The sequence below is a fragment of the Acipenser ruthenus genome, chromosome 43 (assembly GCF_902713425.1).
Source record: "Acipenser ruthenus chromosome 43, fAciRut3.2 maternal haplotype, whole genome shotgun sequence".
NCBI lineage: Eukaryota > Metazoa > Chordata > Actinopteri > Acipenseriformes > Acipenseridae > Acipenser > Acipenser ruthenus.
In genome coordinates, this window is record NC_081231.1 from 6,526,791 (window position 1) to 6,553,851 (window position 27,061).

General features: G+C 39.3%; 2 protein-coding genes across 3 annotated transcripts in view; both read left to right on the forward strand.

Moving 5' to 3' along the window:
• The window catches only part of LOC117965909 (zinc finger protein 239-like), a 34,899-nt gene extending 14,325 nt beyond the window's left edge, over positions 1-20,574 (forward strand). The window contains exons 2-4 of one of the 2 annotated variants that reach the window (XM_059011911.1): positions 12,225-12,322; positions 19,128-20,219; positions 20,382-20,574. In XM_059011911.1, coding sequence (XP_058867894.1) covers positions 19,163-20,219; positions 20,382-20,419 — 1,095 coding nt within the window. In that variant the 5' untranslated portion in view covers positions 12,225-12,322; positions 19,128-19,162 and the 3' untranslated portion in view covers positions 20,420-20,574. Of the gene's footprint in view, positions 1-12,224; positions 12,323-19,127; positions 20,321-20,381 lie in introns of those variants that run through there. The other variant, XM_059011910.1, reaches the window with a different exon arrangement.
• Positions 6,735-12,152, forward strand: LOC131709393 (uncharacterized). Its single transcript, XM_059011931.1, has 7 exons — positions 6,735-7,344; positions 8,110-8,157; positions 8,337-8,660; positions 8,785-8,919; positions 9,154-9,255; positions 9,669-9,710; positions 10,872-12,152. The coding sequence occupies exons 1-6, from the start codon at positions 7,270-7,272 to the stop codon at positions 9,705-9,707; spliced, it is 723 nt and encodes a 240-aa protein (XP_058867914.1). The 5' UTR covers positions 6,735-7,269; the 3' UTR covers positions 9,708-9,710; positions 10,872-12,152.
• Positions 20,575-27,061: the final 6,487 nt, after the last annotated feature.

Sequence of the window (27,061 nt, forward strand, 5' to 3'; positions counted from 1 at the left end):
CAACGCACTCCAGTTTACCTACCTGGGATACAGTTTGCCACGATAGCAGGAGCTATCATACTGTATCAACGCACTCCAGTTTACTTACCTGAGATACAGTTTGCCATGATAGCAGGAGCTATCATACTGTATCAACGCACTCCAGTTTACCTACCTGAGATACAGTTTGCCACGATAGCAGGAGCTATCATACTGTTTCAACACACTCCAGTTTACCTACCTGGGATACAGTTTGCCACGATAGCAGGAGCTATCATACTGTTTCAACGAACTCCAGTTTACCTACCTGGGATACAGTTTGCCATGATAGCAGGAGCTATCATACTGTATCAACGCACTCCAGTTTACTTACCTGGGATACAGTTTGCCACGATAGCAGGAGCTATCATACTGTATCAACACACTCCAGTTTACCTACCTGGGATACAGTTTGCCATGATAGCAGGAGCTATCATACTGTATCAACGCACTCCAGTTTACTTATCTGAGATACAGTTTGCCACGATAGCAGGAGCTATCATACTGTATCAACGAACTCCAGTTTACCTACCTGGGATACCATTCTTCTACGATTGTAGCAGCTATTGTACTGTTTCGCCGTGCTCCAGCAGAGGGAGCCAGATCCTGTAATCTTACCTGTGTGCTCGCCATGCTCCAGCAGAGGGAGCCAGTTCCTGTAAACTTACCTGTGTGCATGCCGTGCCCCAGCAAAGGGAGCCAGTTCCAGCATACTTACCTGTGGGCATACACACAGCGAGCGGCAAGTACACCTCAATAATAACAACTGTGGTGACCATTTTTCTCAAGGCCTCTCGGAAAGAAAACCACATACAACATCTGGTTCTGTTTATGTCATTGTAACGCTGTCCTTCCTCCTAAGGGGTAGCTTTCCAGGATAATCTTCCGTTTCCTCTGCAGAAAGAAACGGACAGTGTTCACAGAGCTCCCTTCACTCCCACAAAGCCAAGACATCGAGGCTCTTGTGCTGCTTTGCTCCCCAGCGCCCGAGTGCTTGCTGGTAGTGCTGAGGCACGCTGACCCTGAACAGCAGCGCTAGCTTTGCCTATTGAGGAAGGCTTGGCGCTCCCGTTGGTTCATCAGTAATAATGAATTAGTGGAGACAGTACAGTGCTCGGGGGGGATGAAAGTTTACATCAGAATAGAAACTTTGCACAAAGTCAACCTGCTGGAAGTGGAATCATTTCTGCTGCGCAGCTTCAGATTCCACAGCTTGACGAGGAACACAATATAAAAAACACATGTTCCTGTGGAAGCCACACCGTTATTATATATATGAGGAGTATTAACACTCATAGCATCGACCCTGGGAGCCCTGGTATCTACCTCAGAGACCTGCTGTGTAATAGGTTTGTGTCTGATAATCCCTGCTCTCTTCAGTGACATGAAACTGTGCAATAAGATTCACGATTCTCAACTCGTGTGTGATCACTGACAAGGGAAGTTCATCTCATATACAAGGTGTAAGATAGCGGGTTGTGAGAGACAGCAGGGAGGGGGTTAAAACCTCCCTGCAAAAGAAATATGTGACAAAGCACAACTGACTCGGGTTCGTGCCCCTTTAAAAATACGACCCAGAACAATGAAATGGAGTTTTAAGCGCTGGTGCGCTATTTTTAATAAACACAAAAAATCAAACAAAACACACAAAATAAACACCTAGCTCTGTACGAGCACTAACTAACACACAGGAACACCCTGGCTAACACGGGACAGCTACGCTGTTTCCCCGTCCTCACAAAACACACTGGTTTGAAACAGCACTTACTCTTTAACTCCCGACTGCCAGGAAGCAGAGCACACCTTTCTGCCTCCTTCTCCTCAGCAGCCTTGAGCAGACTGCCTGCTCTCCTTTTAAACCCTGCACCTGGGTCTAATTTTTAATAACGCCCAGGTGCGGATAATAATTAATAATAAAACAATTAAACAAATCAATTAGCAATACAAATCAAACAAAAAGGTGCATTCCACACAGGTTTCTCTCGCAGGGAGGTTTTAACCCCCTCCCTGCTGTCTCCCACAACCCGCTGTCTTACAAAGGTTAGACTGCTAGACTGTCATAAGGTGGTGCAGTGGGCTAGTTCACGAGCATGCTATGCTGTTCACCTTGGGGGGCTGGGTTCAAATCCAGGTGAGTTCTTCCTTTATTTTCAAAGACTTGGTTAATTTCCTGTAAGGCAATGAAAAAGCAGGCTCTTCCATGGAATTGAGATGGACTGGGTTCAAATCCAGGAGAGTTCTTTGCTTTATTTTCAAAGAATATGAACCAACACTTTCATGCAGGAGCTGGTGGTGCAGTGGGCTAATCCCATGGCCTCCTCTCCCTGAAGATGGCGTTTGAATCCAGGTCCCAGAGGTGAGTTCTTGAAGGTAAGTAATGACATTTGGTTGGCAATGCAGGTGTGGTTCCTTTTAAGGAAATCCCATCCTAGTAGGCAAAAATATTTAGTGTTCCGAATAACTTGGACATCATGTTAGAAGACTTCAGATCCAATGCAAACAGAAATTGTAATGGCTCCAACTGTATCCAGTGGTTGTCCAGTAATTGACCTGGTAAGGCAGTATGACTTCTGAATAGGTCGTTTCCTTAGTGCATTAATTGACATTCGTACTTCTTCACGGATAAGGGAGATGTCAGAGCCTGTATCAATAAAAATACTGACTTCTGTGTCTTCTAGTATCCCCTTTATATATGCTTCCGGAGGTCCAGATGAGTCACATAAATTGAGGGCCTGGTTTGAAGCTGTAAGAGCTGATGAGTGGCCCGTGTCACCAGCTAATACTCGTTTCCCTGGTGTGAGTATTCACAGCTTTCTCTTTCAGGAGACTGGATCCTGACATGGCGATCTCGTCCTGGGCTTGATGAGCGGTAAGGCGGTGAATACCTGCCTCTTTGACTCCTAAGAGAAGAATGAGGGCTTGTAGACTGTTGTCTGCTGGGACTGTGGTGATATGAATGGCGTTGAGCATCACCCTCACAGCGTTCATAGTATTTGTTACGGTCATCTTGCTGATATGTGTTACCATGGCGAGGGCGACACGTATATGGAGAAGGTGACCTGTTATATCTGCGCTCAGGGCTGTGTGGGTATGCTCTTCCAAATCTGTCCTCCCTCTGTTTGTAAACAGGAAACTGTGACTTGCAGACGAGTAACAGCTGTAAGTTGTCTAGCTTTGTAGTCAATTCTTTCATAGAGTCCAGTAGAAACATGTCACAGTTTGATGGTGTTGATTTAAGTTGCACAGAAGCAGTGCCGGTTGCCTCAGGCAGAGATTGCAAATTAGGTGTGGCTGTCACTTTAAGAGCATTTTTGGCTCTTTCGCATTGGATGGCAATCTGAAGGGCTTCAGACACGGTTTTATTATTATTATTATTATTATTATTTATTTCTTAGCAGACGCCCTTATCCAGGGCGACTTACAATTGTTACAAGATATCACATTATTTTTTACATTTAATTACATTATTTTTTTACACATTATTTTTACATACAATTACCCATTTATACAGCTGGGTTTTTTTACTGGAGCAATCTGGGTAAAGTACCTTGCTCAAGGGTACAGCAGCAGTGTCCTCCACGGGGATTGAACCCACGACCCTCCGGTCAAGAGTCCAGAGCCCTAACCACTACTCCACACTGCTACACCAAATTCAAAACATTTAGATTGTAAATCAGTGTCCAGGCCAGCAATAAACCACCTGAACGTCTCCCCTTCAACTGCATTCCTGCCATAATCAGGAAAGGCTAACAGTACCATCCAAGTTATTTCAGCTGCATACACTTCTAATGGCTCCTCTGGCTGACGGGGTCTAGCTTTAACAGAGCTTTGAAATGAAAGAATATCTTGCTTGCGACTGAAAACCGAGAAAGCCACACGGAGTGGTAGCCTGATTACAACCCCCAGTTACTTCAGATACTCTGTCAAGCATTAATAAGGACCTGAACTCGGACTTTAAATAATAATTGCAGTAAACGTTTACCTGTTCACATGTTAAAACTGTACTTCATGTTAGAAGTGTTTTTTATTTTTCTTCACTTGATTGTGGAACGAGTGCATTCCTTGTTTAAAGGGGGGGGGGGGGGTAAATGTAACAGTTATAGGTTATATTTAAATGGTTAATTTAAAAATCACCTTGTTGAAGACAATATCGGGAATGGTCTTGATTTACAAACCCACACAAAGTCTCGTCAGTCTTACATGATCTACACTTCACACTTTCTTATAGAATGCAATTGATACACAATATATAAAGCTGATTTATATGTACAGCGCTGGCAAAAAGTTTAGCATCACCTAGAATTTTAGGATCGAGACAATTAAAAGAAAACATAATTCTTTATCATGATGTATCAACTAAACTACAAAATGAGATCGCAAGTCTCCTGGAAGCCATCATTGTACAGTATACCATGTTCAATTTCTCAGCTTTTTTAAGCATACAGACACAAAGCAGTGTGTAATTTAATATGTTAACAAGGGAACATTATTCAGCAGCTTTCATTCGACTATGAAGCAAAATTATTTAATCTTATAGGGTGATGCAAAACTTTTGTTCATAGCCGTAGTTAAAGCGTGATAGATTAGGATTCTCAATTCGCACCCCAATGATTTAAAACAAAACTTATGGACAGTTTAGATATTTTATTTAACATCATGTAATTAAAGAAACTACAAAATTGTACAGCAAAACTCTAGTGGAAGCCAAAATACTAGCACTGTATTTCATGTTCGATTCCAAAATGTCCGTTTTTAATTGTATATGGATAACTACAAGGTGGTGTGTAATTCAATATGTTAATGTAACATTATTCAGCAGGTTTCCATTGACTTTATGAAGCAAATTGAGTTCATTCTATAGAATGAGGCAAAACCTTTGGTCATATCTGTAGTCTGTTTCTAATAGAATTCGCTGTGATTTTTAATATGAAACATGAAAATGTCTGAATTGCAACACAATGCAAAGAGATTCTAAGTCTTAATAAATGTAAAGAAAAAAATTAAATACAAAACAATAAAACCAAATTTTGCATATGAGTCGTGGGTCTAGCTTGTTCTCAGCTAAGTGGGTTCAAAGCCCAGCTCAGGACACTGGAAATGCAGCTGAACTCACACACTGAGAACAAGCAGACAGCAGAGAAGACTGAGCCCACACTCCAGGGCTTACATCATGATACACTAGCAAAGGAATTCCATTTCTCATTTCATGAAGACTGAGCCCACACTCCAGGGCTTACATCATGAGACACTAGCAAAGGAATTCCATTTCTCATTTCATGAAGACTGAGCCCACACTCCAGGGCTTACATCATGAGACACTAGCAAAGGAATTCCATTTCTCATTTCATGAAGACTGAGCCCACACTCCAGGGCTTACATCATGAGACACTAGCAAAGGAATTCCATTTCTCATTTCATGAAGACTGAGCCCACACTCCAGGGCTTACATCATGAGACACTAGCAAAGGAATTCCATTTCTCATTTCATGAAGACTGAGCCCACACTCCAGGGCTTACATCATGAGACACTAGCAAAGGAATTCCAGGACACAGAGGGAATTCCATTTCTCATTTCATGAAGCCCCCCAAGAACAATTCTATAATTGAGAGCTGAGTTTTATCTATCTATTAGTTCTCTTATAAAAACTATTTAATTAATGTTACAAGATTGAGGATTTACTATGAACTCACATACACACTCTAGACACAAGGAATGTTTCATCAATAGTAGTATTGTATTCAGAGCACAAATATTAAACAGAAATCACAAAAGTCAGAAAGTCAATCTCTTAGTTTTCTAAGCATAACAGTCATAAAGTCAAAACTCTCAGCATGTGTTAAAGCAGCTGGCAGGACCAGTGAAATATGACACTGCTTATACTCACACACACACATACAGCCTAAACTGAAATGGTTCAGACAATCTTACAATAGATCACACTAAGCTTACTAATAGTAAATTGTTTATCGATATAGCAAGTTTACTTTAAAATACATTCTTCATACAACTATGAGGTAGATTATTTATAGTTACTTCAAGTTTCACTAAAACGTTATTTCATACACAAGGTGTGCAAACAATTAACAGTTCAATGGTAGTGAATGTGTTACAATTAATTAATTTAGTTTCATGAGAGGAAAATGCAACTGGAACTATACTGGCTTAGGTACAGCAGACTCAGACTTGTTTTTCTGATGAAAGTCTCTAAGTTTTACGGCAGTACTCTATGGGGCGCCGTTTGTGTCATGCACAATTTTGTCCACGAAAGGGCTTTTGTGCACAAAATACATTACAACATGTATTTCCTCCCACAAAACGAAAAACAAATGCATATAATATTGTCCACAAAAGGCAAAAGACAGTTTTCATTTTGTGGACAAAAAGGTAAAAGAGAGTTTTCATTTTGTGGACAAAAAGGTAAAAGAGAGTTTTCATTTTGTCGACAAAATGAAATTGAATGTTTTCATTTTGTGCACAAAATACACTTTTTCTTCGATCATTTTGTGGACATAACGAACAGTCAAGTATACATTCTGTCCACGAAAAGCAAAGTAAGTTTTCAGTTCCGTCCACAAAATCATTCAACATACAATTATCATTTTGTGGGACAAAATGCATATTTTGTGGGGCTAAAACTAATTTTGTGGGACGAAATACACATTATGTGGGATGAAATGCTAATTATGTGCAAAAAATACACATTCTGTAGCACACAGTGCTAATTCTGTGCACAAAATACAATTTTGTGGCACAGAATACTCATTCTGTGGGACAAAATGCACTTTTGTGGGACAAAATGTACTTTTGTGGGACAAAATGCTCATTCTGTGCCACAAAATACAATTTTGTCGGACGAAATGATAATTATGTCCACAAAATACTCATTATGTCGGACAAAATGCTAATTATGTGCACAGAATACAATTTTGTGGCACAGAATACTCATTCTGTGGGACAAAATGCACTTTTGTGGGTCACATGACTTTCTATTTGTGACGTCACCATGGCGCACTGTCACTTGATAAGTGTTGCCCAATGTGCGCACTGCTTTGTGGTGCGCATGCTTTTCTATGGAAATATAAGTAATTTTATTCCAGACAAGACAGTAACTATGGCTGACGCTGCTGGTCGTGTGTTCATCGCCGGGTCTTCAATACAGAGTCTTGTTGATGGGGTCAGCAGCCTAACAAGACTCTTTCAATCGTTAGCTGAGCCTCGAACTAGCGGTGTACAACAACCTGCTGTACAGCATGCCATTGCGAGCCCACTGGTACAAGTTCAACTGTGATAGGCAGCGGGCCAGCAGTGAATCACCTCTGCCACGGGTAAGTCTGATGAACGTTAGTTTATTTTTTTTTTTTTTAAGTCCCCCCCCCCTCCGTTTCGTCCGACTTTTCTCCTCCTCTTATAAATTCAATTGATGATTATTGGGTCATTAGTGTCTCAACGACAATGCAGAAATGTGTTATTTCTGTGCTGTTATGTTTCACATCGTGTTTTTTTTTTCAAAATGTAACTTTGCTGTATCTTGCATGACACAATTTTGTTGTTTATATCCCATTTAAAAAAAATCTTCTTCTGAATAGTTGAGTTATATAGTTTACATTAAATAAATACATATAAACACGACAAACTTTGATTAGCGTTCCCACAGTTCATACATCCGTCGAGAGACAAACGCATTTGAATCACGTTTAAAATGGAAATATATAATAAGATTCCACCTAATTTAACTCCTGCCACAGTTCACACATTTCTCCATTTTCATCTAGAAACAAAAACACATTTTTGGTGCTGTCAGGTCATTTTAAAAGACGACTAGGTAACCACGGGGAAATCATAAACTCTGGAACTTAGGGCTGCTAGTAAAACTTTGCTGTAAAGCGCGTTTGTTTCAGCATATGTGCAGATGTTGACAAATGCTGCTATCACGTTGTTTCAAGTGGGAATTTTAAATGGCAATTTTACAAAAAAAAAAAGTCTTGTGCATAAACATGTCTTGTGCATATATATATATATATATATATATATATATATATCCTTTTTTTAACCGCTTAAATGATACATTTGTTGTGTTTTATTTGATTTAGATGCAGATTGGAGAACGACCTGAGCCCAATTTCTCACCTGAACCTGATGTAAGTCATTTATAAGTGTTACTTTATGTCTAAACTGATTTCCATTGATAAGCCACTGTCAGCTTCTCTGTTGTGCAGCCCTGGGTACCAGTGTTTGTCTGCCAAAAAAATATTAATAAAGAAAGTTGTTTGCTTAAGTGTCAGAATTTTATTTTTTTTAACCATTTCATTCTCTGCAGAGAGTTCTATCCCTACCCTCAGTGTTTCGTGGCAGAACAAGGCCTCAAAATACTTTCACCAAGCGAAGAAGAACTGTAGCTGGAAGGGCCCGGGTGGTGATTAGAGACATCCTATGTATGCCATTTAGTACACCTCAGCAAGAGGATAATTCTTGGAAAGCACCAAGAGGTCAGGACAAGGAGAAATTGGCTTCTGTCGGGCTGACAGGCAAACTTAATCTGGACTCTACATGGAATTCTCAGGAGGTGCAACATGAAATTCGATCACTCTTCCAAACAACGTTCTGCGCAGATGGAGAAGAGTTTGTTTTTTCATTTTTACAGGTAAGTGTTTATCTACACATCTTTCTCTATTTTAAGTAGTTTCCTGACATAAGCCTACTCTTATTTTCTTCAGAACAATTTAATTTCAACTCAACGCATTTATAAGTTTCTGAACTGTTTTTAGTGTTTGCCAGGTGGAAGGAAACTGATCAAACCCAACACCTCTGTCAGTTTTTCTTGGAATGGTGCTGAAGTGATTAGTCTTGCAGGACAAGGAGCTCTGTACATTCTTAGTCACCACAACCTGCCAGAAAGTGAGGTAAATTTGACTTGTTTTGGGAACAATAACTGTACCTACAAATATGTACAGTGAAGTACTCATCAAGTGCAACACCTACGTTAAACCAAGTTCATATTTTTGTACATGTGAATGAAGGGCAACGTCATATTGAGGCTTGCTGTCTACACCTTTTCAGTAATCCCTTCATTTGAAAGAAATGTTGCTTAATACAAATACCTGACATCTTGCTTAAAATGTTTGTTTCTGGAACAGGAACATGAATCACCAAGTAAGGAGACTCTGTCTTTCCTCAGTTCTACCAATTCATTGACCCATCAAATAAATCTTGAAAATGATGTTCAGCAGCTAGAACAGGTACGGGACAGGAGATGTTACACACATATATATTAGTACCCCTGTATTTATTGATTTATTTATTTATTTTTCTTGCTCTCTCCAGTCTTGTTTCATCATATTGGGTTAAGTAACCTGGTCTTAAATGTTAAACTATTCGCTTATGGAAAACTAAAAATATCATATGTACAGTATCACTAATTCCAGGCAATTAAGTTCCTGTAAAAGGGGAATAGTGGTTTAATAAACTGATCAGGTGAGGTCCTTTGTAGGACTGAACAGGCACAATACATGCAAAATAACCACACTGCACACTTTAAACACTACAAGTGTTACCTTTCTTGTGGTGCTGTTCTCAGTTTGACTTAACAGTTACAGTAGGTTATACAAACAATGTTGTATGTATTAATGTGTGTACATTTTTGGTCTTATAGAATGTACTACATCATAGAACTGCAGTAGTCCAGTGCTGAAAGGTAATGTGAAAAATGTTTGTGTACATTATTTCTAATGGAGAGGTTAGTTGGTATAGCTCATATGATATGACAATGTCTAGTGTTACTACAAGCATACATTTTAGCTGCAATTGAGCAATGAAGAATGTAGGGGAAAGGCAGTAAGTGGGGTGGGCTACCAGGAATCCCACATTTAATCAGCACCAAATGGTTGGGTAAAGAATGTGTAAGTAATGTGTTGTGGAGTGCAATGCAAACTTTGATATATATATATTTTTTATATGATATGTATATATACATGCCCCCCCTTTTTTTAATTGCAAGAACACTTATTTCTGTGTGTAATATTTGCTATTGAAAAAAGTTAAACTTGTTATCTCAGTTTATTTAATAGCATAGTCACGGAGCATGATGATGTAAACATTTTTGAAGATGTTCCCCCACTGTCAACTGGCTCAGAGGTGACTACTAGAACATTTAGCTCACAGTGTAGACAGGGAAGTATGCATTTTTGTAAATAAATAAATAAATAAATAAATAAAAAATCTTGCCATATGAGTTTAAAATGTGGTAAATTGTTCAGTGGTCCTTAGCTTGACCCTTAGGCTCCAATGACTTAATATACTAGACGTCTGCATTTTGTAACTCATGGTCAGATTTCTTTGGTTGTCTACAGGAAAAGCAAGTCCCAGCACTCTTTAGTTTGTACTTTGGACCTCATACTGTATATTAGATTAGTTTTTGAGGTAAATTCACTTGTTGAAAATGAAGCCATTAACCTTGCATTATGTTCTTTACATTTTAGCCAGTTAATCTAGCTTACAAAATATTATATACTTGTAACATATGATCAAACATTAAAATATTAACCCTCAGTAGCATCGCTAGTATTTGTATTTTGAGAAATGGCGATACTAAATAAATATGTAATACAAATATAGTGTTGGACTGCAAATTGAAACGCTTAGAATTCTGTAGAATATTAAGTAACTTCCCTCAATGTGTGTTCTGGCATACAGTGAGGCAGTGTTTTTCCTTATGATCAGTTTGATCAATTGTTTCCCAAATCAGGGCTATTAAAGTAATCAGCCGAATAACATTCCATAGTACTGTATATAAAGTTTTAGACTTTTTTTTTCTCCCAAATACATGTATTGCGGTTAATCTTCCTCTTGTCAACAGGAGCCCAGAAAGTGTAATAGCAGAACTTTGCTCCTCAGTTCTTGCTGATGGAGTTCAGAATGTCAAGGTCAGATGGAACCATGCTTTCCAAGATTTGCTACGTTGGATGAACCGAGCTGATTATGGTTGGGACAAACATCTTAATGTTTCTTTTGTTGGAGAACAAGGGCTTGATTCTGGAGGACCTAGGCGCAATCTAATGGAACTGACTGTTCGTGGACTGATCAACTGGGGAGGACTTTGGTGTGGGAAAGAAGGACACCTCATTCCAGCTCCTGACTTTTTAACATTGCAGAACAGATCCCATTGTATGGCAGGGAGGATTGTTGGCACTGTTCTCGTTCAGAGTTCTCTACAGCTCAATATTTTTGCAGAATCTCTGATCAACACCATTGCAGGAATCAACCAGTGGTTTGTAGAGGATGTTGCTGATGAAACTGTCCAAAGCAAGCTGAAAGAGGTATTAGTAGAAGACATGCTATAAAACAATTGTCAATTACATATTTTTGCATGTTGGACAATATAATACATATATACCATGCTATGCAAAATAAAGGTCTACTAAAACAAATTTACAAATACACAAGTGGTGGAGTGTTGCTAAATCTATCTCCCCCTTAACAAGGGTGTCTGGTATAATAATAATAATAATAATAATAATAATAATGTGACTTTTACATTTTGATATCAAGCGCTGATCTGTTTAGTGTAGTAAACTGATGTTTGTCTTTCTGTAGATAAACGAGATCAAATATATTTTCAGTATCAAACAATTATTATTTCAGTGAGTGGAGTGTGCGTGCACGTGTAACGTAATGATTGTAAAAGCAGCGCATTCCAAAACGTTAATACAGTGACTATCACATTTTCACACTGACATGAACACGCAAGGAAACCCGGCTTTCTGTCCTTCTTAATGAGTTTGAAATCATGTTTAAACATTCTCTCAATGAAGTGTAGCTTTGTTTCCTTCACTAGTTTTATTCTGCTGGTATCATTTTAAACTCTGAGGGAGACCTCAGTTCCAAACTCGTGCTGTGGAGCGTCACACAGGGTTTTTAATATTGCTACCTGAAAGAAACACATTTTTATTTTGATGCAAGATATCTGTTACTACACGAGGTTACAATACGGGTTTACAAGCCTTGCTTTTAGATAGTGCTGCACTTCCTTGATCACCTGGGGGGTGAAATTGTCCCCTCCTCTTGGACGACTCCTTTCACAGTATCTTAATCTGTATTCTTGTAATCTCATAGTACAGTATACATCTGTGAAAGTGAACTAAAGCAAATAAAATATGTAAAAAAAAAAAAAAAAAAACTTTGTTCTCCTTGAACTAAAACACATTTTCAGATCTGAAGAGCAGAAAGGACACATTCACTGAGGAGACGGTCAGAGCGAGTGACTAGAGCACTAGAGCCGTGCTGCACATCCCACTGACAATACCTGAAGTAAGTGTCTCTCTCTCTATTCATTCAACTTCAATCAGCTTCATACTGGGTCTATATTGTCTCATTGTAACTGAGTGTGTCGGAGCAGTCAGTGTGTTCCTTGTGTTGTCTCATTGTAACTGAGTGTGTCGGAGCAGTCAGTGTGTTCCTTGTATTGTCTCATTGTAACTGAGTGTGTCAGAGCAGTCAGTGTGTTCCTTGTATTGTCTCATTGTAACTGAGTGTGTCGGAGCAGTCAGTGTGTTTCTTGTATTGTCTCATTGTAACTGAGTGTGTCGGAGCAGTCAGTGTGTTTCTTGTATTGTCTCATTGTAACTGAGTGTGTTACTGGGCAGGATTGTAATTGTGTGCAATGCCTTTTTTATTGTGACATTTTTGCGTAATATTACATAAAGAAAAGCATCTGAAAGGCTAAGAGTTCAGCACAAGAATGTGCGTTACAGTACAATTAATCTCTGTTATTGTCACAGATTAAAAAGGGCTGATCACTTGCTTTTAAATTAATTTCAGTAGATCTCTTTTCCATGACTCATTTGCAACTGTTTAAGTGAACAGTACTATGCAAGTTATTGCTCTGCACACAGAGGTGTCTCAAATCAATACTATGCAAGTTATTGCTCTGCACACAGAGGTGCCTCAAATCAATACTATGCAAGTTATTGCTCTGCACACAGAGGTGTCTCAAATCAATACTATGCAAATTATTGCTCTGCACACAGAGGTGCCTCAAATCAATACTATGCAAGTTATTGCTCTGCACACAGAGGTGTCCTCAAATCAATACTATGCAAGTTATTGCTCTGCACACAGAGGTGCCTCAAATCAATACTATGCAAGTTATTGCTCTGCACACAGAGGTGCCTCAAATCAATACTATGCAAGTTATTGCTCTGCACACAGAGGTGCCTCAAATCAATACTATGCAAGTTATTGCTCTGCACACAGAGGTGCCTCAAATCAATACTATGCAAGTTATTGCTCTGCACACAGAGGTGCCTCAAATCAATACTATGCAAGTTATTGCTCTGCACACAGAGGTGCCTCAAATCAATACTATGCAAGTTATTGCTCTGCACACAGAGGTGCCTCAAATCAATACTATGCAAGTTATTGCTCTGCACACAGAGGTGTCCTCAAATCAATACTATGCAAGTTATTGCTCTGCACACAGGTGTCCTCAGATCAGTAATTGCAGTAACATTCTGAACAATTAGCCTTGTTTTTAATAAGTAAAAACATTAAGGACAATTCCATGAAAAAGTGCCATGGCCATGAAAAAAAAAAGTTGTATTTATCAAAAGCATCTCTCCCTGTATTTGTACTAAAGGGTGTCTATCAATGCAGGCTGTATTATTATTGTTCTCTTTGTGCCTTACTTTACAGGCATTTAAAATTACTGTTAAAAAAGCAACATTTTCAGAAGTCTGCCTTCCATACATTTTAGGTATCAATGGTAGATACATGTTTTAATCACACATTTGTAAATAAGTCACATTTTGACTCTGGGTATGTAATACCAAGTTATTATTATTTATTTCTTAGCAGACGCCCTTATCCAGGGTGACTTACAATTGTTACAAGATATCACATTATTTTTTTACATACAGTTACCCATTTATACAGTTGGGTTTTTACTGGGTTAGCAATCTAGGTAAAGTACCTTGCTCAAGGGTACAGCAGCAATGTCCACCACCTGGGACTGAACCCATGACCCTCCGGTCAAGAGTCCAGAGCCCTAACCACTACTCCACACTGCTGCCCAGTTACTAATATTACATTTTCTTGGGATGTAGAAAATATTTTAGTGATTCAAAATCATGGTGTTTAAATTAAACCAAATGTCACAGCCATAACATTTTCTTGGTAAAGTTTCTATAAAAGTTGGATACTACATTATATATTTTGTTCAAACTTTCTCTGCAAAGCTAATTTTTTAAAATGTATGTTCTGGAATAAAAATGTTGACCCTTTCTTAATAGTAAGTGCCCAGATTAGCGTCATGGACGTGACAGTTCTGGATGTGACTGGTAGTAAGCTTGATGAGATTGCAAAGTAATCCCATGTCTTATCATGCACAAGCTAAATATTAATTGTAATCACTGAAGGGCATCAGAGCACATTGTCATGAGACCATATAAACAGACCACAAGACCAAACAATCATGTCACTCATCTTAATGGGGATTAAAGTGTTTTCTGTCATCTGCTGGTCTTACATTTTTCTGTTCATGTTAACGCCCCTCCATAGTAAAATGTTAAAATGACAGTTGGTGGCAATGTGCTGAAACACGCACATTTCATTGATTTACTGTAAGATCAACAAAATACACGTACGTTTAAACTGCAGTCTCATTGTGTTAGTTCAGTCACTTCATTCAAAGCACTTGCATTTCACTTTGCATCTCGTTATTATAACCATTCAGGACGCACTTCAAGAAGCTTTTATGTTTTATTTCTGTGCCAGTTTACATGTTTTTAGTTAATAATAGGGGTGCTCTGATAATCGGGAGCCTGTCTGCATGGCACCGATGAGAGGGAATAAAAACACACACAATCGGCTATCTGCAGTGTGTGTTATTTTAGCCGATAATGTACATCCATATACATGATTGAATTTCATCCAGCACAGAATTTAATGTTTGCTCAGGCATGCTTACTAATGATTCAAGAACATTGAGACACTCATTTTGCCAGTGCTGTGTAACGTGTGATCACCCTGCAGTAAATAAGTCTCAAAAGAGCCGTGTTTGGATTTTTAATATCTGAAGACAACAATAGGATAGCGAGTTGTGTGCAGCAGAACAGACTTGATGCTGCATTAAATCCAACGATGATCTGCGAGTAGAATATTATTATGATGCTTAAAAAAAAAATAGGTTGAATCCTAAATAACATTGATGGTTTAAATTCTTATTATTTGTAATCTTGTATCTTGCTCAATCTCATTGGGTGCGGGTGTATTCGGAGGCATTTTGAAGCTGTAATTGATTACTGTGCCGTCATGTTTAGTAACAAATTCAAGTTTGAATGAATTTTGTAAGCGGATATTTTCATGAGATCTTTTTGTTTTTGATTAAGTGAACAGTTGAAGCTGTGCTGCATTTTGAAGCAGTGTATGCTTACAATAAGAATGTAATGATCGCTGTTGTAATTCACATTGTCTAGACTGTGTTTCTTTTCTACTGTACAGTGCAGGTAGAGGTTATGATACGCAGTGCTAGACAGCAAGTGGCTATACAAGTTCATGTCACATTATAGATATTTTTCTACAGAAGTGTTTTTACTAGTACAAATGTAAAGTGTTATTTTTGTGTGATTATGTTGTAAAACAAATGTATAAATTGCTGTCCAGCACACAATGTAATACTTCGTTATTCTTTGTATTCATTTTCTGAAGTAAATGCAACACGTAAACAATACCGGTTCATTTTTGTCATAAATACAACAAGTAAGGCCAAAAGAAAAAAATATGAATGTGTGGTTTGGGTTACGCTGGAAGAAACAATCGGGTGGGTAGGAAGGTCATTCATTTATTTTGATTTCCCGAGTAAGCAGTGTGAGCTGGTAAAAGTGGCAAGTGCTATTTTACTTTCATTAGTTACACTGTCATCTCGCTTCATTCTCCCATCGTCTCCCCTTTCTCCACCTCACAGCTGGCTCGGTCTCATTTTGAGGGTGCATCTTCATTAATAAACTTTCTGCCTGCCTTGTTTTATGCTAAAGGAGTGAAATATAGCAGCAGCATTACTGCGGCACTTCAGGACTGTCACTACATTCTTATCAACGCTGAATGTTTTGCCATAAAACGTCTGTTGTAAATAAAGTAATTTTTATAGTGGGGGGGGGGGGGGAGGAGAAAAAGAGAGATTATCTACAATAATTGTAATCTTGATGGCATCCAGAAAATACCTTAACAGATGTGGCAAAGAATTAACAAAGTTAAGTGAAGCAACATAAGTTGAGGTTTTTTGTGCATTTTCAAATTAACATTAAACTGCATGAATTTCACTTTGCATGTCCGGCTTAAAGGATACATTAGACCTTTTTATTCTGTTGTGTCGCATGTTCCCATGTGTTGCTACAACTGTTTACATAAGGTGTGTGTTTATTTTTTTACATTTCAACCATTTTTTTTAACTTTTAAATTGCATTCCCTGCCTCGAGATGGCTTCCCATGTACCCACATAGACCTCTCAGAACTATATTTCCCATCATCCTCCTGCTCACATATGTAACTGAGATGGATTTACCAGTGAGCATGATGGGAAATGTAGTTCTGAGAGGTCCATGCAGATACATACACACACCTTACGTAAACAGTTGTAGCAACAAATGGGAACATGAAACACAATAAAATTAAAAAGGTCCTTATGTACCCTTTAACATCAGCAGCAGTTTTCTGTTATGAACCCCTGATTGTTAATATTATTGTGGTTCTTGTGTTTAGACACGAAGCATGTTTAGACACGAAATGCATGTCAGTAAAGCCCCAGGCCATTAGAAATACCTTTTATTATGAGGTGCAGCATTTCAGTATCTTAGGTTACCAGAGAGCAGACTAAATTGCTTTACAGAACCAGGAATGCTTACCGACCCAAAAGAGAGCGTGTATATATATATATATATATATATATATATATATATATATATATATATATATATATATATATATATATAGTTACAGAAGATGTTGATGAGTTAACAGATCTGATGGCGAACATCTTCACATTACGCACCCGTCAAACAAGGTGCTGTAGAATGAAAACCAGACACGGTTTTTATACAATTATTTATGATCCTAGTTCCTGAGAATTGTGGCTACCACTGATAGTTTTACAGTTTTCAGATAGCAGATCACTAAATTGCACTTATGGAGACATTTCTAAAGAGAAATTAATTTAAGTACATTTTAAAAATTACTTCTTACATTCAAACCAGGTAATCGTAAGGTATATTTCATCACAGAGTAAAATGTTAGTCTCTTAATAATCTTCAGATTCTCAGCTGTTTAGAAGAGTATGTTTCGGTGGATATTTGTCCTGACAGACAAGCCGAAAGTCACGTTCTGTCAGTCAGACCTCAAACAGGTAGAATGTTCACCGGAGCGGAAGGGTTAAAAGCAGCAAGAGATGGTGCCTCCCTTCCGAATCGAGGCAGATCATTCCACACCTGTGGGGCTCTGAAGCTGAACGCTCTGCCACCTGCCTGCTTTCTCTGTGTGGATGGAATACTTGTCATGGATAAGAAAATACATGGGAGTTACTGTTTACATTTCCATATGAGAAGAGTTTCAGACTGATGTGTAAGTGTAGACACCTGTTTCTTTAAACGTCCGATATGCACGTTTTCAATACTCCATTGGCAAAATTGAAATATTAATTGGCACAGAACGACCGCCTTGAAGTAGAAACACACAAGTGATACAAATCACAGGCTTGCTGTTGATTTAACCCTTTGCTGTCCTATGTTGGACCAGGTCCAACATTACAATTTTCCCTTTCTGGTTCGATGTCGGACCCTGTCCGACTATCATCAAAAAGTCGTAAAGCTGGGGCTCCCGAGTGGCGCTTCCAGTAAAGGCGCTCCACGTGGAGTGCAGATGTGCCCTATAGTCTGGACGTCGCGAGTTCGAGTCCAGGCTGTTCTTTTGCCGACCGAGGATGGGAGCTTCCAGGGGGGGGCGCTCAATTGGCCAAGCACCGCCCGGGGGGAGGGAGGGTTAGGTCTGCCAGGATGTCCTCGGCTTACCGCGCACCAGCGACCCCTGTAGTCTGGCCGGGCGCCTGCGGGCTTGACTGTAAGCTGCCCGAAAGCTGCGTTGTCCTCCGACACTGTAGCTCTTGGGTGGCTGCATGGTGAGTGTGAAAAAAAGCGGTCGGCTGATGGTGCACGCTTCGGAGGACAGCGTGTGTTCATCTTCGCCCCTCCCGAGTCAGCGCAGGGGTGGTAGCGGTGAGCTGAGCATAATAAAATAATTGGCCATTCCAAATTGGGAGAAAATAATAAAAATAATTGGCAACGACTAAATTTATTTTTTTTTAAAAAAGACGTAAAGCACAGGTCTATAGTCGTTTTTTCTCTGGAAAAAGCAGAGAAAACCATTCAATGGCTGAGTGAGACCGATGGAAGCAGAGAAAAAGGGGCGGATCTGAGCAGTACACATAGCCCCGGCACCACAGAGATAACATCCAGCGCTCAAAGAATATCACGGACATTTGCAGAGCTTTTTGAGGTCTTATAATAATAAAATAATGACTTGGATCGCATTATTGAGGAATTTGGTGATAAAATGAGTGATCAGGAGATGATTTATCAGTAGGCATGACTATGAAGAGGTATGTGAAAAATAAAGCAAACAAGGGGTGGGGCGGGCCTGGAGATGCAGTACTGAATGTCCTGTTGATATGCAGTGCCTTTTAAACCTGTTTTACTGTGAAAATACTTTTAAACAGCGCGTCTAAAATAAACTGCGTGTGTGAAAATAAATTGGACCTGACGCGCCTGAGACACACTGAATAAATGGACCACAAAGGGTTAAACACTTCTGCCTCTGTGTTCTGGCAGGGGTAATGTCTTCAGCAAGGGCTGGTTGATATGATGTTATTGGGCACACTCTGCAGTTCAGGGGGTATGGGTGCGCATACGGGGCCACAGCCAGCCTAGGTCTGTGCTCAAGCGTAAATGGGGGCTCAAATGAGAAGAATCTTTTAATCTGATCAAACCTAAGCCAGTTCAGATCTGAGTTATAAGTGTAAACACACCAATAGAGAACTGATCGTAATACTTCATTTCATTTCTGTTTTCAGGACTGCCCTATCTTGGTGAAAGCCAAGAAACAAATATGGAGTCTGTTTACATTAAACAGGAGGTGGTTCAGGAATTGGTACCTATCTGCAGTAAACAGGAGATGCCTGAACTGGAGCCTGTCCACATTAAAGAAGAGACTGAACTAGAGCCTGTCCACATTAAACAGGAGATGCCTGAACTGGAGCCTGTCCACATTAAAGAAGAGACTGAACTAGAGCCTGTCCACATTAAAGAGGAAGAGACTGAACTGGAGCCTGTCCACATTAAAGAGGAAGAGACTGAACTGGAGCCTGTCCACATTAAAGAGGAAGAGACTGAACTGGAGCCTCTCTACATTGAAGAGGAGCCTATTGACTTCTTGTTTAAGGGTTCAGAAAACATATCCCGGCCAAAGATATCACATCAATGTAGTGGATATGGGAAGAGCTTCAGTCAGTCAGGAACCCTAAAAACACACCAGCGAATTCACACTGGAGAGAAGCCATATCACTGTTTTGAATGTGGGGTGAGCTTCACTGTGTCAGGAAGCCTAAAAACACACCAGCGAATTCACACTGGAGAGAAGCCGAATCACTGTACTGAATGTGGGAAGAGCTTCGTTCAGTTAGGTGACCTAAAAAGACACCAGCGAATTCACACTGGAGAGAAGCCATATCACTGTACTGAATGTGGGGAGAGCTTCAGACAGATTGGAAGCCTAAAAAGACACCAGCGAATTCACACTGGAGAAAAGCCTCGTCACTGCACTGAATGTGGAAAGAGCTTCAGTGAATTGGGACACCTAAAATCACACCAGCGAATTCATACTGGAGAGAAGCCATATCACTGTAATGAATGTGGGCAGAGCTTCAATCAGTTAGGAGTCCTAAAAAGACACCAGCGAATTCACACTGGAGAGAAGCCATATTACTGTACTGCATGCGGGAAGAGCTTCCGTCAGTCAGGAGACCTAAAAGCACATCAGCGAATTCACTCTGGAGAGAAGCTGTATCCCTGTACTGAATGTGGGGAACGCTTTAGTAGGTTTAGAGACCTTAAAAGACACCAGCAAATTTACACTGGAGAGAAGCCGTATCACAGTACTGAATGTGGTAAGAATTTCAGTCAGTTAGGAAGCCTACATCTACACAAGTGAAATCACACTGGAGCCAGCCTCCTTCACAATCCCTCACCTCTCCACCCTGCTTGTTTGAATGTGTGGATAGCTGTCTCATTAATGCTCTCTCTCTCTCTCTCTCTCTCTCTCTCTCTAGTGAATGAAGGGGGTCCCCAGAGTGAGAGCCAGTCCTGAAGGAGACAGACCCATTCTTTCAGAATGAACTGGAGAGCCCTGGGATTCAGCTCCACTCCTGCCCCTGAATTGGAAATGAATCTCACTCATCATGCTGTGAGGATTTAGGACAGAGTTACAGGGTCATTCTACTTAGAAGGGACACGTTGGAAATATATGCCTTTTTTAAATTAGCACATATAATGCATGACGTAAAAACATGAAAAACTATAATAAAATAAACATTTCAAAAGAAGATATTGTGTAAACAGCTGTAATCTGTTATATGTACATACGAAATTGTAAAAACTAAGTAATTATTTACAAAAATAACAAAAGGCTTTATTTTCGAAATGAATGCATATAATGCATGATGTAAAAAATGAAAAACTAATATAAACATTTCAAAAGAAGATATTGTGTAAACAGGTGTAAACTGCTATATGTACATACAAAATTGTGAAAACGAAGTAATTATTTACATTAGCCTACTGCATAGCACGACTTCAAAAAATGAAAAACAATAATAAAATGAAATGCACATTCAGGGAAACGTACTTCAAAGTAGCCCCCATATTCGCACAATCCACACAGACGTAACGCTTGTCAACTTGTCGTGTGCATTTAACACATGCTGCTCTTTCACACTGCGCACAGATATCAGAAGTTTTATTTTTATTGCATTTAGTTACCTGGCATTGTTTTCTGTTGCGCGTGTCACTTGATGGCTGTGCACTGTATCCAGGTTGAGCTGCGTTTCCCTGCCGCTTTGCAGTTTTCTGATCGAAATGTTTCTGCCAAAGCTCCGTGGCTAGCATCATAAGAGGTCTCTCCTACTGATATTTTCCCCGGTGCATTCATTGTACAAAACTAAGGAATTGATGGCAGTCATGTCCAGTACATTGTAAAATACAGCAACAGAAAACCAGTGATTGTTTTCACTGAGTACTACGTTTTGCGCAGATGGTGGAAACGCTCTTCTTCTTTGTTTACTGTTGCAACCAGGCTGTTTTTTTCCAACTGTTTTGCTAATTACAGTGAAATAATCTTTGCACAGGTAGGGATAGGGGTAGGGTCCGCTGCCAACCAAAACTTGATCCCAAACGTGACAGGTTTGTTTGTGCAGCAACACCGTGCTTTTGTCAGAAACAGCTGCTTGTCCATGTAATGTTTTATGTTTAGCTTGAAACGGGCAACGCTGTTTTCAATGAAGTCGTTCCAAATTTCTGATGCCAAGGCAAATATATCTGTAGTTGCACTCAAATCAAAACGCAAAAATAAAGATTTCTCGAAAAATTCTTGTAATAGTAATATTATAAGACAGCAGACTATATACGCTCACGTAGACAGCAAGGAATTGATATGATTACAATAGAGATTTGGATAACGCATATCTAGACGTCAAGAGCAATATTCTATTCAAATACATACTGCTGTAAGCTTAGTGGAGGTACAGATAACAAACTGGCTTGTATACATATAAAAATAGCGTATTGTAGGTTATATTAATAATAAAAGCATGTATTGAAACAAGCCGTCAAAATGACTACTTTTGGCGGTTCTAGGTAGAAGTGCTCATAACTTTTTTATTTTTGTGATTCTGACTTTCAAACACCGTCAGGGTATTTAATACATGGATTTAGGAAAAGTCAAGAACAGACAACCGCGGATCTTTAACACACGCAGAGTAATTTAAATTTTAAAAGTGAAAACCGTCAAAATGACTACCGTGGCGGTTCTAGTGTTAAACAAAGCTGCCAATAACATTTATGATATTTTTAAAATGTAATTTGAGCTATAAATGGCATTACTGTTCCAATGTCAGTGAGTACAGTATACAATACAGAAGTGAATTGTTTAAAAGCACCCAAAACTAAGAATATCTTCATGGGTGTGGCAGCAATGTGTGCTTGGTCTAACTAGAATGGCCTCTAAGCTATTGCACCAGTGCAGACACAAGCTGAAGCAACCTTGTCTTTTTTGTTTTTATTTTAGGTTGTGCAAACTTTGCACTGGAGCAAAAGCTTTTTGCATGAATCTGAATGAATGAATCTGCTTTGCTGAGTGTTTAAATACCGAGAAACCCCAAGCTTGTTGTCTACTGGAGCCCTGCTTCAGTGCAATGGGATTGAAATACAATGTGTAGATTGTTGTATATCTAATTATTGTGACAGACCACAATATTAGAGCTGTATATAATACTGTATAACATGAAAGGTTAGCAAGCAAACAATTTTCACTAATGTTACATTTGTTACAAATCTGCAGAACCTACATGCAGCAACATTACCATCATTACTACATTCATAGTTTATACAGTTTGAATAATTCATCTAAACAATCAGCAGAATGAAGTTGCCTCAGACTGTTTGACTGTAACAGAGCTGGTGCTTTTGTGGAATCACCATTAGCTGCTTATTCCTTTTGGGCAAAATATGGCCTGCTTGTTTCTATTTTTTTATTAGTATGCTATTATTAGAGTGACGCAGGGTCTTCTGGTTTTCATTCCAACTTAAACTCTCAATTAACATAATTGATCTAATTATTTGTTCATTGGACATATTTCATATTTTTCAAGGTCTTTTACAGTTGATGATTTAAAAAAATGCACTTGATTCAAGGTACACAACCTATGAAACATTTTGAGACCTGGAGAGAAGTGTTAAATGTGTCCAGTTAATCAAATCATTAGACCAATTAAGTGATTGAGAGCTCGGGTGGAACGAAACCAGAAGACACTGCGGCCCTCCAGGAACTGAGTTTGACAGCCCTGTCCTGAGGCAAGCTTTGCGATTTCGAAAGGATTTCATTGACATTGAGTTTGAGTTCCTGTACGTTTTCCAGTGTCTCTGTGTGTGGGAGTGGCCTAGGATATTGAGGTATTAATGTGAAATATGATATCTTCATAATTATGCACTACAAGGGCACATTATTATGTTTCCATTACCTCTGTGTGTAAAAGGTTTCTCATTTTTAAACTGTCAATGATTCCTGTGATAAAGTGGAACTGAACAAACCCAAGAGAGACATTGGAAAATACAAGCTTGCCAAAGAGGGAGATGCTGCTGCAGGTTTGGCTTCATGAAATGAGAAATGAAATTCCCTCTGTATCATGGAATTGCTTTGCTAGTGTATCATGATGTAAGCCCTGGAGTGTGGGCTCAGTCTTCTCTGCTGCCTGCTTGTTCTCAGTGTGTGAGTTCAGCTGCATGTCCAGCGTCCTGAGCTGGGCTTTGAACCCACTGGGGACGCAGCTGAGAACAAGCCAGACCCACGACTCAGGGATAAAATAACAAGATTAGAAAGCTTATACGTAGAACTCTTTTTATTGATTTGAAAATTAGACATTTTGAAATCTAACAAATACTGTACTGGTATTATGGCTTCTGGTAGACTTTTGTGATATAATTGTGTAGTTTCTTTGATTACATGAAGGTAAATAAAAGATTTAAATTATGTTCATGTGTTTTGTTTAATGGATTGGGGTGTGACTTGAAAAGCCTGAACTGTCCCAGTGTCCATGAAGTCATACTGCACATGAAAGACTCCTTTCTGAAATACACTGACAGCAGACTGTGGTTCCAAACCAAAATACAAATACACCCTGTTTACAGAGTCAGACAAGGACGTTCTGGGCATCACATTAAAGGGGATATATTTCTGTTTGATGGGTCTGCTTCATCTGTCTATGCCAAACCTTTTTTTCATACAATTAATACAGACCATGTTAAAGTAATCGTAGCTGACAAAATAATTCCACACATCTTCCTGCCTTGCCTTCCAGTGACTCCAGCTGTACTGAAGAATCAGTGCAACTGAGTTCTGCTCAACTACCTCATGTTTTGTTCTGTGAATATTTTTAGATGTACAGTTTATGCTATCTGTCTGTGTAATACACTCTTATAATCTGTTTTCTACAGTGAGAATTGTTTTTATTTGTGTAGGATCATTATCTTTACAAGGTATAGCTCTGCTGTGACGATATTTCAATAGAATGCTGGTAACCATGGTTTTGTGGTATGTTGAATATGATAAAGGTGTTTTGTTAAATGAGACATTTCTCAATGGCATAGTCTTTTTTTGTTTTGTTTAAAGCATAAAGATTGACTTCACCCATTCCCTTCTTGAACTGAAAAATAAAGATGGTCAATTGTAAAATAAATATTAATCGTCGATTTGGCAAAAAAAAAAAAAACTAATAGCTGCAAGCCTCTGTATATGGAGTGTGTCAAAATGAAATCGACTATCAGAAAGCCTCTGTATATGGAGTGTGTCAAAATGAAATCGACTATCAGAAAGCCTCTGTATATGGAGTGTGTCAAAATGAAATCGACTATCAGAAAGCCTCTGTATATGGAGTGTGTCAAAATGAAATCGACTATCAGAAAGCCTCTGTATATGGAGTGTGTCAAAATGAAATCGACTATCAGAAAGCCTCTGTATATGGAGTGTGTCAAAATGAAATCGACTATCAGAAAGCCTCTGTATATGGAGTGTGTCAAAATGAAATTGAATAGCAGCAAGCCTCTGTATATGGAGTGTGTCAAAATGAAATCGACTATCAGAAAGCCTCTGTATATGGAGTGTGTCAAAATGAAATCGACTATCGGCAAGCCTCTGTATATGGAGTGTGTCAAAATGAAATCAAAAAGCAGCAAGCCTCTGTATATGGAGTGTGTCAAAATGAAATCAAATAGCAGCAAGCCGCTGTATATGGAGTGTGTCAAAATGAAATCAAATAGCAGCAAGCCTCTGTATATGGAGTGTGTCAAAATGAAATCAAAAAGCAGCAAGCCTCTGTATATGGAGTGTGTCAAAATGAAATCAAATAGCAGCAAGCCTCTGTATATGGAGTGTGTCAAAATGAAATCGACTATCAGCAAGCCTCTGTATATGGAGTGTGTCAAAATGAAATCAAATAGCAGCAAGCCTCTGTATATAGAGTGTGTCCAAATGGCCATGTCAATGAGATTCTCTCCCCTTGCTGCATTGTATGTTTTGCTTATCTCAAGATTTGTCAATTCCTGATCAGGCCACGCTCAATATGGTGTGTTATTCAAGGACCCTTCACTACTTCACTGTGTGAACCCAGGGTAAAGACTTCTCTCCTCTATTGAGCTGTAACCCTATTTTTATGAAGTCATTTCTATTGATCAATAAACAGGGCAATTACTATACCTTCAGTTATTTAACATGTTGCTAAAATAAAATGAAGACACAGCCCCCCCCCCCCATTTGTTTCTTTTTAAAATATATTTTTGCTCTTTAGATTACAGTGCACAAATAACCATGTAATTACTGTAATTTTATGGTAATAATCCAGTAATAATCCAAAACAGCTTCTTGAGTAGATTGTATTTCCCTTGCATTCGTGCTGAAAGCTGGCTCACCGCTTTCCCGGAATCATTGACTCTGAAAAGACAGAGCCTTTCGCCTATAAAGCAGTTTAAAAATGTTTCCTTCTTTTGTCTGATATGTACGGAGAGCCGAGACTAAATATGTGACCCATATGAGAGAAAAAAAGGAAACATTTCCAGAGACCTCCTCCATCTCCATCTGTGGAAACACAACCAACATCGTTAGTTACAACCAAACATCATTACTTAACTTCAAGAACTCACCTCTGGGACCTGGATTCAAACCGCCATCTTCAGGGAGAGGAGGCCATGTGATTAGCCCACTGCACCACCAGCTCCTGCAGGAAAGCGTTGGTTCAAATTCTTTGAAAATAAAGCAAAGAACTCTCCTGGATTTGAACCCTGTCCATCTCACGTCCATGGAAGAGTCTGCTTTTTCATTGCCTTATATAGGAAATTAACCAAGTCTTTGAAAATAAAGGAAGAACTCACCTGGATTTGAACCTAGTCCCCCAAATTGAACAGCACAGCATACTAGTGAGCTAGCCCACTGCACCACTTTGACAGTCTAGCAGTCTAACCTTGTATATGAGATGAACTTCCCTTGTCAGAGATCACACACGAGTTGAGAATCGTGAATCTTATTGCACAGTTTCATGTCACTGAAGAGAGCAGGGATTATCAGACACACACCTATTACACAGCAGGGCTCCGAGGTAGATACCAGGGCTCCCAGGGTCAATGCTATGAGTGTTAATACTCCTCATATATATAATAACTGTGTGGCTTCCAGAGGAACATGTGCTTTTTATACTGTGTCCCTCGTCAAGCTGTGGAATCTGAAGCTGTGCAGAAGAAATGATTCCACTTCCAGCAGGTTAACTTTGTGCAAAGTTTCCATTCTGATGTAAACTTTCATCCCCCCGAGCACTGTACTGATGAAACAACATGAGTGCCAATCCTTCCTCCATAGGCAAAGCTAGCGCTGCTGTTCAGGGTCAGCGTGCCTCAGCACTGCCAGCAAGCACTCGGGCGCTGGGGAGCAAAGCAGCACAAGAGCCTCGATGTCTTGGCTTTGCGGAAGTGAAGGGAGCTCTGTGAACACTGTCCGTTTCTTTCTGCAGAGGAAACGGAAGATTATCCTGGAAAGCTACCCCTTAGGAGGAAGGACAGCGTTACAATGACATAAACAGAACCAGATGTTGTATGTGGTTTTCTTTCCGAGTTAGGCCTTGAGAAAAATGGTCACCACAGTTGTTATTATTGAGGTGTACTTGCCGCTCGCTGTGTGTATGCCCACAGGTAA